Below are 12,644 nucleotides of genomic sequence, written 5' to 3'. Positions count from 1 at the left end.
ATTTAAAATAGCTGATATAAGAGTTTAAAATGGAATAGCGAAGGGTAGGAGGAAGGCAAGAAAGGGAGTTAGATTAACACAGTGCCAGAGTGGAAAAGGCCTTGTCAGAATTCCATGCCTCCAAAAAGAGGCACCAGGGGAAAAAAAAGTGAAAAGCTATCCTGAGTTCCTGCCTATGGTAAGCATTGTGGGAAACCCAGAGCATGGTGAAAAAACCCCAAAAGTCTCCCCGGGACTACCAAACCACAGTGTAAGGGTTTCCAAAACCGTGTGATTGTCAGAATGATCTGGGAAGCTTTCGAGATTAGATTCTAGGACCTCAGCACCTGTAGATGATAAAACCATAGGCCTGGAAGAAAACTTAGTTATCTGTACTTTTAACAAGCATCCCTGGGGCGCGTGGGTGGCTCAGTCGATCAAGCGTCCGACTTCAGCTCAGATCAGATCTTGCAGTTCATGAGTTCAAGCCCCACGTCAGGCTCTGTACTGACAGTTCAGAGCCTGAAGCCTGCTTCCAATTCTGTGTCTCCCTTTCTCTCTGCCTCTCCCCACTCATGCTCTCTCTCTCAAAAGTAAATAAATGTTAAAAAAAATTTTAAGAAAAAGAAAGGCATCCCTGGTGATTCTTATGCTTTGTGACCAAGGCTTGAGAACCTCCAGCAGAGAATGTTATAGGATACCTTCCAGGTCCATGAGGTAGGGAGAGGGGCTGGGCACCCACTGGCATGGAAGCTACAACACAGGAACGGGGCTCACCCATCCTATGTGTCACTGTTGCCTCAAAACACACATGGTGAATGAATGAGTGAATCTAAAGTTTAGAGATTCTGCTCTGTTGATCAAAGAAATACATCTCATGCACTATTTTTAAAAAAATTTTTGCCTTGGAGAATAGACAAAAGTGAAGATTAGCATTTGACATATGACCTATGACAATATGACATATTGACATACTTTGAGATATAAAGCAAAATTAACATGAAATCATAAAGTTGTTTTTACCTTTTTTTAAAAACCCAGTTCTCATGTTTCTTTGAGATATTCCATATTATCCAGGTAACAAATCAACCTACTCACTAAAACTAGCCAAAACATACCCTGTCGGGAAGTCTGATAATATATGAGATCACATTAAGAAAACGTTAGTTTGAATTGAAAAACTCTACATAATTTTTAAGAATTGTTTTTATAATCCCTTATTTACCAAGCTTTTGCCAGGTAAAATAAACTGCTTCATTAGGTCAAGTTACAACTCACAGCTACTAGACATTCTTCTACAAAAGGCGTCAAGACATGGGGGCGGATGGTAACCATGATGTCTCGGAAGTCAATGGCTGTAACTTTTCCAGTCCTGGCATTGTCCCTTTGCACAAAGGCTTGCTTTGCATGCTCCAATTGTATTTCCTACAAAAAATGAAAGTGGAATAATTTATGTTTCTCAATTACGACAAAAGACTGCTCAATTTCAAATCAGGGTGAAGAAATATAGATCATATCTTGACTTAACAAGACTCACCTGTTGTGAAATAACACCTTCAAGCTATCATCTTCCTCCAAAGAGAGAACTTTGCTCAGACCAATGAGCATGTCTTCAGAAAATGCATTCTACCTGAAATCTCCTACCCAGAGAAACCAAATCACTTCCATGCTCTGCTAGAGTCCAAGGACACAAAGAAAACAAAAATTGGAATGAAGTTTGGTAGGCCCAAAGATATGGCCAAACCCAACTTAGATGATACAGGAGATCCAATGAAAAACATCTAGAAGACATTAACCTCTCTCCAAAGGAGATAGAAAAATTCTTATTAGTAACCTGGTACACAAACATGTGATGTAATACCAAACTAAGAAGGGCGGTTCTCCTCTGAAATACGGTATTCTGCTAATATATAGTTTCTCAGCCTTGACACTACTAGTACTTGGGGCAGGTTAAGCCTCTGTTATGGGGAGCTGCCCTGTGCATCCCTCTCCTCTCTCCTTCCTCTAGATGATGGTAGCCCCTCACGCCCAAGAGCATGACAGTCAAAAATGTCTCTGGCTGGGGCGCCTGGGTGGCTCAGTTGCTTATGCATCTGAGTCCTGATCTCAGCTCAGGTCTTGGGCCTGACACTGGGCATGAAGCTTACTAAAAAAAAAGTCTCCGGAGACGGCCACAGGTCCCAAATAAGGACCCCTGCTCCAGGATTAGGAACTGAATGGTATGTGGATCAGAGGTGCCAAAACTGCCACTATTATTGTAAGTCCTATGATCTAAAGACAGGAAGCTTGATTTAGATGTCCAGTGCTATTCACAGGAAGTAAGTGTACATACAAAATAAACAGCCTCCCATCAAAACGCATCACCTGCCATGTAGAAGAGGCATCCCTTCCACAACATTTTGTTATCTTCCTCACGACACTGCCTGTTTCCCAAACGCGCCCTTGGAGTGAGATCTTATCTCCAGGCACCTGGGTGGCTCAGTCATTGCAGCCTCAGACTCTTGATTTTGGCTCAGGTCATGATCTCACATTTTGTGGGTTCAAGCCCTGCATCGAGCTCCGTGATCCAAGTGAAGAGCTTGCTTGGGATTTTCTCTCTCCCTCTCTCTGCCCCTCTCCACCCACCTTTCTCTCGAAAGAAAGAAAGAAAGGAAAGAAAGAAAGAAAGAAAGAAAGAAAGAAAGAAAGAAAGAAAGAAAGAAAGAAAGAAAGAAAGAAAGAAAGAAAGAAGAGAGAAAGAAAGAAAGAAAGAAAGAAAGAAAGAAAGAAAGAAAGAAAGAAAATAAAGAGTAAGATATAATCTCTATAGAATTAAAAAGCACTGCTGATGTGGTTTTCAAGGACTTCAAATTATTTAAACAAAAAGAAGTTTAATTGGCTGACAGAGAATTACTATTCTCTATTTTTTTAAACTTTGGCTAGATAATGACTTAGAGTAGTATAAAAACAAATTGTCCTTATGACGTAGGGCAAACTAAAGTGCAGCAGAAGTGATACAAGCCTGATGGTGCTTAGAAGTCCCCTATCTCCCTTCTCTTTCCCCTGAAAGGTGGGAGATGAAGGAAGCTTGATAAAATATTGATAATTGAAGCTGCACAATGGGGACATGGTGGGTCACAGTATAATATACTTTTCTACTTATGTATAGTTTGAAAATGTCTACAATAAAAAATTTTAAAATACAATAGTCAGAATCAGAGTTTTTATCCTACTCAAAAGCCTCTTCTCAGTCACAGCATCTGCCAGTTCTGATCCGAGCCTGTCCCTGCCCGAAGTCTCTTATGGGACCCTTACCTCCCTGGTACCACTTCCACTTAAATGGGAGGCATCTGTCAGCCCTCTGTCCTCAAGTCTCCTTACTCTACTCCCCTAGGTCTCAAGGATTTCTCAGAAGGCTTGACTCTCAGATCCCAATCTCCCACCACTATCTGCGGGAACAGAATCCATAACGGCTCAGAGTAGACCATGAAATCACACATCACTAAACTCAAGACCCTGAAAGGAGCTACTCTCAGCCTAGTCTCCAGCACCCATGCTCAGCCCTTCCAGCACTTCCACACACTCCTACCTCTGTCCACACTCCTCCCTCCTCCCGGTGTAGACTGCAGCCTCTTTCTCTAGTTCCTGAAATCCTACCACATCCTCCAGGCTTAGCTCAAACGCCACCACCTAAGTAAATATAAGTAGGTCTCTTAACTGAAAACAACTGATCTGATCATGTGGCTCCCTGCTTGAACCTCAATTATAAGACTTGTCTTATTTCCTCTTATTTGAATCAGTTGTTTAGATTCCTGTGTTTCCCCCACCCTGCTAGGGAAAAGAGATTGTGTCCTGTTCATCCCTCTCCTGGTGGAGGCAGAATACTTTAGACATACTAGGCACTCAATAAACCACAGCCATAATCTTCAATGATAGGTAGTCTATAAAACCAACTGAATGAAGAAATCACACTCCACTGAACAAAAAGGGGTTCTCTGTACAAGTGCCTCCAATTTAAGAGGAAGAAACCGACTGTTAAACACCCTGTAGTGAAAAATGACCACAGTATGTATTCAATTGGAAGTAAATGAACAGTCTCCTTTGAATTGCCAGACCACTGCTAAAGCTATTGTAAGGCAAGATTACTCTCAATAACGGCAGAAGGTATGTTCAGTTATTTATCATTTCCCCTAGTTTATAACTCAACTAGTCTTAGGGATCCTCAGACCATGACACCAAAAATGGCATCCCTTTCCCTGACCACCCCATTCCTAGCCACATCATTTCCTTAGAACTTAGACCAAGACCAACCTGCTCGCAATTTCAAAGTGGGGAACAGACATCACAGTGGAGGTGGATGCTCCTGTGGCAGAACAGGGAGTGCATCTGTATGTAGTGAGGATGGTGTCACTACCCATTTCCGTGCCTACACTTTGGGATTACGCATTTACTAGCAGGGATCCCTTGATCACAGAACATGAACACACTCTGAACTCTAATGAACAACTTTAGAACACATTTCCAACAGCTCTGAAAGACCGAGGACATCATAAATTCCATGAAAAGCAAGAAGCTAACTGTACACAGTTCTCTAAATAGTAGGATATAGTGAAAACATTTAGCTAAGTGTTTCTTCAAACTAAAAGCAGCCTACAGAAGATGTGGGTTGTCTTGTGAAGGACATCTGTTTATGTTGTGACTATTTCTTCTCCTGGGTGAAGAAATGAAGCTATGACCTCAGCCAATATAATAACCATGTTAATAGCATTTAGTGAACATATATTATGCACCACAGCCACTCTGGAAAACAGTGTGGAGGTTCCTCAAAAAATTAAAAATAGACCTACCCTATGACCCAGCAATAGCACTGCTAGGAATTTACCCAAGGGATAGAGGAGTACTGATGCATAGGGGCACTTGTACCCCAATGTTTATAGCAGCACTCTCAACAATAGCCAAATTATGGAAAGAGCCTAAATGTCCATCAACTGATGAATGGATAAAGAAATTGTGGTTTATATACACAATGGAATACTATGTGGCAATGAGAAAGAATGAAATATGGCCTTTTGTAGCAATGTAGATGGAAGTGGAGAGTGTTATGCTAAGTGAAATAAGCCATACAGAGAAAGACAGATACCATATGTTTTCACTCTTATGTGGATCCTGAGAAACTTAACAGAAACCCATGGCGGAGGGGTAGGAAAAAAAAAAAAAAAAAAGAGGTTAGAGTGGGAGAGAGCCAAAGCATAACAGACTCTTAAAAACTAAGAACAAACTGAGGGTTGATGGGGGGTGGGTGATGGGTATTGAGGAGGGCACCTTTTGGGATGAGCACTGGGTGTTGTATGGAAACCAATTTGACAACAAATTTCATATATTGAAAAAAAAATATTATGCACCAGATGCTGTTCTAAAGCATTTGACAGTAATAAACTCACTGCTCACAGCAACCCTAGGAGATGGGCAGTATTTATGAACTTCATCGTGGCAGTTGAGGAAACTGAGGTCTTACCGGAAGCAGTGAAGGTGGAATGCAAACCCAAGCAGTTGTGCCCACTGACAATGCTCCCGACACCCCAACACACCACCTGGGGAGCCTGAATAATGCTGCTGTCAGGAATCTAACCACAAAATACATCTGACAAGAATCTTAATAACTACGAAAAGACAAAAATCTAGTTTGCTTTTAAATTATTCTTGATGCTCTAGATTTTTCATTGCCAGCTTTCATGAGAAAACAATAACATCTCTGAGACTTTTTCATTAAGGAAAAAGTCTTCTGTGTGCGCACAGTGCTAGGATTGTTTTCCCAACAGCAGAGACCGTGGAGAAGGGGAACCAAATCTAAAGGCCTTCTTCTCCTGGCCTTATTCACCTACTCACAACCGCAAGAGACTGTGGAAGAGAAAGACAAATAAGGAGGCCTGTGGGAGCCAACAGAAAGAAACTCTGTAAATACTTAACACGAGAATGAATGACTTTTGAAATAAATATTCAGGCTTACTATTGATGGCAGAGTGACTTAAAATCAAAGCTTTTCACTGACACCTCTAAAGCTATTTAAAGAAAACCTAACGCATACATGTAGATCCAAGACCCTGATGGTTCCCAGATCTGAACCCAGGGGGATAAAAGTGAGACACAGAGTATTTGGTATGCACGGGGCAGGGCACATGTAAAATTGTGGTCATTTCCAAAATGAGCAGAGGAGTAGAGAACAATGAGAGAACCAAGAGTTAGACTCAAATATTTAAAGGTTAAAGGACCATCAGGTAAAAGAAAAAAGTCAGACTGGCTCTCTGTATTTCTTTAAAAAAAAAAAAAAATGAACAGAGAAAAAAATACATAGGGATCAGATTTTTAGCACAAAACACAAAAGTATTTAATCTGTCCAGCTGTTCAGCAATGAAATGGGCTACACTATAAAGTAGCACGTTTCCAGTCACTGGCAATATCTGTCCAACTACAGGCTGGGGAACATACGTCAAGGAATTTATTTTATTTATTTTAAGTGAAGGAGTTATGGAAGCAATATGTTACGATGACAAAAATCTGAAGTTCAGAGCAGGAATGAAAAGAGCTCAAATATCAATCATGACACTCCTAGGAGGATTAGGGGTGTATGTATCTTAGAGCCCCTGCAGTATCTACACACAGGGTTGTAAAAACCACACATCATGCATGACGGCCACTAACTAAGTGGTACCTTTGATTTTTGTCAAGGTGAATGGTTTAAAATCCTCTAAAGACCCTTTCAGTATAAGTTCTTTGAGTCCTTCAAAAAACCCCCTAGTAAGGAACAGTGGTTCTGTTGAGTCATTCTGAACTGTCCATAAAAACAGAGAGATGAAGACCAGCTACAGTGGAGAATAGTGGTAATAGCTGAATGCCTAAGCACTTACTATTGGCCAGGGGCATGCCAAGAACTTAAAAAATGTACTTCATTTAAGCCTCACAATAATTCACTGAAGTGATACTATCTTCATTTCACAGAGAGGCCGCTGAAGCTCTGAGAGGTTAACTAACAAGTCCAAGGTCTCACAGCTAGGAAGCGGCAGGCCCGGGATCTATGCCGAGATACCTTCTGATTCCAAAAATGAGATTTCTAACCACTAGCTTATATGCTGCCTTGGGTAAAATCATAATGTAAGAGCACTGTAACAGATAACTGAAAAAGAGATTTTAAGAAAATCTGTTTTGGTGAGGATTTGTATATAAAAATGGAGCAAGAGAGATCTCAAAGAATTCTCACCCTGGATGATGAGGGAGATAGAAAAATCAACCATAAAGGAAAACACCTAAGGAAAAAGACGAGGTAGTTGACCACAATGAGAAACGTGAAGCAGATGAGTTTAAGTTATACACAGAAGTTGAGCTACAGGGGCTCCTGGGTGGCTCAGTGGTTAAGCGTCTCAACTTCGGCTCAGGTCATGATCTCCCGGTTCGTGGGTTCGAGCCCCATGTCGGGCTCTGTGCCGACAGCTCAACTCCTGGAGCCTGCTTCGGATTCTGTGTCCCCCTCTCTCTCTGACCCTCCCCTGTTGTACTGTCTCTCTCTCTCTCTCTCTCAAAAATAAAAAATAAAAAAATAAAAAAGTTGAGCTATAAACAAAAGAAAGCTAGAGATACAGACAGAAATGTAAATTTGGGAAATGTAGATAGGAGGATTCCAGGGGGAAGAAAGCCAAAAGTTAACATTTACTAAGTGTTATTAAGAGTGTGTTTTGCTCCAGGGACTACTGTGTTTCCTATTTCATCTCTCTGAATCCTCCCAATAGCCTTGCAAGGTGGGCCCTACCATCATCTCCATTTTGTGGATGGGGAAAATGAGGAAAAGAGCAGCTGAGAGTCAGAGGATGCTGAGAATGAAACTGGAGTGGCACCTGCACGATCTGGCTGTGGACCCACAATCTTAACCTGTTAACCTACACGGACTGCCTGTTCCCTTTAGGGGGAAGCCTCCCAAAAACCAGAAGAAAGAAATAACAGTTGCAGAAAACAGATGAGGTCACCCCACAGTACATATGACACAAATATGACACAGAGCAGACAGATGACAAAAAATGGAACTGATATCTAAAAAAGGGAGTACAGACAACAAACCAGAGGGCCTGTGACCTTGTGGGAAAGCCAGAGAGCTGGGAAGACACACAGCCATGGGTGCCAGGCACAGGGTGCCCGCGAAGTGCTGTTGACGGGGACGGCGGGGACCAAGGAGAAAGGGCCGTCCTTCACCTGAGGCCGGAAGGTCGCCGAGCAAGGAGCAGCACAGCTATCTCGAATGCAGTTCTGCTCAAGCACGTGAAAGGAGGCCCACTTTCTCTTTCTTATTTGCCAGGGAACGGTTTTCTGTTCCCACTATTCTGGTGCGTGATGATTAACGGAATAGGCTTTTACTGCCGCAGTTTCCACCTACTTCAACACACCCATTCAGATTGCTGGAGGGAAAGAAAAAAATCAAACTCTTCAAAATTGCTAGCTGTACAGAAATAAACATATAGAGGGGGTTACGCCACTTCAGGTCTAACATTCATGCTTCTAATAGTTCCAGGCCTGTCATTTCCTTAATAATCTCCAATTTTCAGGTGGGTATATTTTGAATGCAAAAATTCTCTCCACCTCTATTCAGACATGCAAGTTTTGTGCTTCAGCCTGAGGATAATTTATCAGAACAAAAACAAAACAAAACAACAACAAAAAACAGACCAACAGACCTTCAAAACAAGCAAGCAGATCCAGATGATTTATATTACAAAGCCAAGAACACCAAAACAAGAAAAAAGACCCCTGGCTAGTTTGCATGTTTTATGTTTTGTACAGTTTTGAAATTTAAGAAAAAAAATATCTAAAACTTTAATAAAAAGCAGGGTGTTATCAATAAGGACATGACGCAGAAGAATTCTTGTTTAGGAGTGGGGGTGGGTAGAAGAATTCCAGAGAAAATGTAGGTAATTCTTTATGAAAACAAGAAACAAAATGAATAAAGGTTTGCTTTAAAAATATGGTATCACAGTTAATCCTACTTCAAATAAATTCTGTATTACATTGAGTATCAGAACTTGTAAACTGTCGAACATATAAGCGTGCACTTCATTTTCATAATCCTATGCGAATTTGGAGGGGAAAGTCTAGTTAAAGATCCACATATTAAACAGAGTTAAAAAGAGACCTTGCAAAAGAACAGGTAGAGAGATGAGCAGTTCCCACACTGAATAGTTCCAAATTCTGTGCCCCCCATATCCCACCCATGCAGTCAGACTTGCAGAATTCAGGGTGAAATCTGACCCCCAATTCACTGGGTGGGGCTTTTAATTAAAACAGTCTTTGGAAGCGTTGTTGCCTGTGGCACCACATGCGCAGCAACACCTCCACAGAAACCAAGTACAGACGTTTTCATCTCGATTTCCTTGCTCTTCTGATTTAATGTTAAACTTCACAGTGGGTAGCAGCTAGGGAGATGCTGTACAGAGTGCTCATTTTTACCAGGATGCTACTGTAAAAGCCTGCACACCAGGCTGCTCAACAAAACAGCAAGCTGGCGAACACCATGGGCACAACAGCACAATGAATTCTGATTTCCTTTGCCCGGAGAGGGGCAAGTGCGATGTGAATGAAATGTGCCCTGCATCTAATTCTCCGACTGACTGGGATGTTACCACATCTCTGGTCACCCATCACCAAACCGGCAATGGCTTCCAACTGAATGCAAAATAGAATCTAATCTCCTGGAAGAGCTGAGGGCAAACAACATTAGCTACTTTTACTCATTATCTCATTTTGAAATATCAAGTTGATGCTGTATTTAGGAAACAGTACCGAAGCTGTACTGCAGACCCCATCTGGTCCAACTTAAAGATCAACATAAAAAGCACTCACATGTTAAAAATGCAGATATAATCATGGTCTCTGACTACTAAAGATCCATGGTCTAGAGATTTTAACTAATACAGATGGCAAAGTGAGGGACAAAAGGGAGGTACAAATCACTTGGCTTTCTCAGTCCTAAACAATGACTTTGTTATTGTCCACTAACCTGCTTAAACAATTGTGACTTTAGTGAGTTCCACTACTAGTGATTGTTTTTTGTTCACACTCGAAGTGTTCTATCGATTCCAAAACTTGAGAATTTGATGTTGCCATGGTTGAAGGTTATGTCTCCTTTTGTTTGGTGGTGATGGGAAACACTTTGTTTTTTGTGTTCAAAGTGTTGCCTTCTACCAGGATGCCACAGCAAATAGAGCAGCAAACCGTAAGTGATGGTGACTGTAAGGCCTAGACGACAGCTAATTAGTGAATCTCTGACCCCTGGAGGGACATGGGACAACCACCAGCACCTGGGAACAGCGGACTCGCAGAGCTCTACTCTCTAGGGCTCAAGATCTGAATAACCAAAATGTCCATTTCATACAGAAAAGACTAGGCTGGATCTGTAGGCCACGCTGACTCACAGGCTAAAATAATGGTCAATTTCACTTAACAAAAAGAACAAAAGTTGTTCGGTTGCATTTTTAGCATGAATATGCTTTAGCATCCAACGGGACTGCCATGAAACTCGAGATGTGACAAGAGCCCTTACCAGTGTGTGTGTCCAGTCTAGGGCATGAGACACAGTTCACCTCCCCGTGTTCCATCATCCCCTTCTGACAATAGGGGGACCTGAATCAAGAGTTATGGTAAAGCACCCACACCTTTGTGTTCAGGGCTCTCCACTGGGTCAGGCAACGTAATTCTTAAGCTCTGTTTGAGGAAAAGACATTTATAGCCCCATCCCCTCCCAAGATAGCAATCCTGTTTTCTTGGGAAACTAAAGCAACCCAAACTTCAAAACCTGGCCTCTTCAATTCAGAGCATTGCTGATTTCTTGAGAATTCCTTCTCCTAGAGCAAGAGGAAGAAGGCCTTTGGGAACAGAAGAAATTTCCTGGCTCCATAAAATGGGGAACAGAATTTCTTAGAAATGCCCAAGTCTGTGGGCCCATAGGTGGGCCTCCTAGAGTATTATCTTAATTCCAAGGAATTAAGGAGAAGAGCTGGAGACAATCCAGCCACACACAAGTGAACAGTGATTATAAGCAATGCACTGGTCTGCAGCCCCTCGTGAAGACTGCTTCCTCCATGCTCCGCATTTCGGTAAACCATCACCATCCTTCCACTTGCCCAAGCCTAAAACTCACCTAAAAAAAGGTGTGAACTGTGAGTTTTATATTATCCTGAACTGTCTCCATGCTACTAAATCACCAAGCCTGATCAGGCCTATCCCTCAACTTCTCTTAAATCCACTGGCTTTGATTCACCACCATTACCATCCAACCCAGGCCACTGTTGTTTCTCTCTTGGATTAGAAAGTGACCTACAGGTCCTCCTGTCCTCAGTGAGATCCCTCTCCATTGGATTTTCCACACAACAGCCAGGGTGATCTTTCTGAAACATAAATCTGATCATATTTACCTGTCTAAGCTTCTTATGGATACTGGGATGAAAATGTGAAGACCTGATTCTGTATGCTTTTAAATAGTAAGGATTTTATAGTCCAGACCAGTTTGTCAATGTATGGCCCTTGAACAATTCAGGATGCTTATCTGAAAGGTTATTTGTTAGGTCCTATCCAGACCTATTGAATCAGACCCTTGATGGGCAGAGAGACCAAGGACTCTACTTTTTAAAATAATCACCTCGGGGGGCACCTGGGTGGCTCAGTCGGGTAAGCATCCGACTCTTGTTTCAGCTCAGGTCATGTTCTCATGGTTGTGAGATGGAGTCCTGCACCAGGCTCTGCACTGATGGTGAGAAGCCTGCTTGGGATTCTCTCTCCCCAGCTCTGTCTACCCCTCTCCAGCTCACTCACATGTGCTCTCTCTCTCTCTCTCTAAATAAATACATAAACTTAAAAATAAAATAATCACTTTGGAAAAATTTTACACAAAATTTGAAAAACATTGCTAGACATTTAGGAAAATTAAAATCAACTTCAGTTTCACCTATCTCACCTTGAACAAGTCCAGAAAATTACTCCAAGCCTCTGTGTGCTCATCTTTCATACAGAAACAATAGGAAATGCTTAACATTTAAGATGACTGTAAAGATGAATACAAGTAAAAGCACTTTCTAAGCCAGAAAATGCTATGAAAGAGTCAGTTAAGAACAACAGATTTCTAGTTAAGACATATATTACATTTGATAGTAATCCTAGACTTTTCTATTCTGAATCTGGAGCAGCTAGACTCTCCTACGTGGACATTATTTTAAAATTATTATCGGGGCGCCTAGGTGGCGCAGTCAGTTAAGCGTCCGACTTCAGCCAGGTCACGATCTCGCGGTCCGTGAGTTCGAGCCCTGCGTCGGGCTCTGGGCTGATGGCTCAGAGCCTGGAGCCTGTTTCCGATTCTGTGTCTCCCTCTCTCTCTGCCCCTCCCCCGTTCATGCTCTGTCTCTCTCTGTCCCAAAAATAAATAAGCGTTGAAAAAAAAAATTAAAAAAAAATAAATAAAAAAAATAAAGTTATTATCATTATATGTGAAATATATGACTATAAAACATCATCAAGGGACGCCTGGGTGGCTCAGTTGGTTGGGCGACCGACTTTGGCTCAGGTCATGATCTTGCAGTTTGTGAGTTCAAGCCCTGTGTCGGGCTCTGTGCTGACAACTCAGAGCCTGGAGCCTGCTTCTGATTCTGTCTTTCCCC

The 12,644-nt window shown here is 41.9% G+C and overlaps 1 protein-coding gene across 8 annotated transcripts in view; it reads right to left on the bottom strand.

Annotated features, from left to right (window-relative positions):
• Window positions 1–12,644, bottom strand: part of SLC25A13 (solute carrier family 25 member 13) — a 193,176-nt gene that overhangs the window by 76,495 nt on the left and 104,037 nt on the right. For all 8 annotated transcript variants that reach the window (XM_086695884.1, XM_086695876.1, XM_086695865.1 and 5 more), the window contains one exon: window positions 1,258–1,404. In XM_086695884.1, the coding sequence (XP_086552010.1) occupies window positions 1,258–1,404 (147 nt within the window). The remainder of the gene's footprint in view (window positions 1–1,257; window positions 1,405–12,644) is intronic.

This window comes from Puma concolor, chromosome A2 (assembly GCF_028749965.1).
Source record: "Puma concolor isolate L17-30 chromosome A2, mPumCon1.1.hap2, whole genome shotgun sequence".
Lineage (NCBI taxonomy): Eukaryota > Metazoa > Chordata > Mammalia > Carnivora > Felidae > Puma > Puma concolor.
Note: the sequence above shows the minus strand (reverse complement) of the source record. Positions and strands in the feature narration are given on the sequence as shown.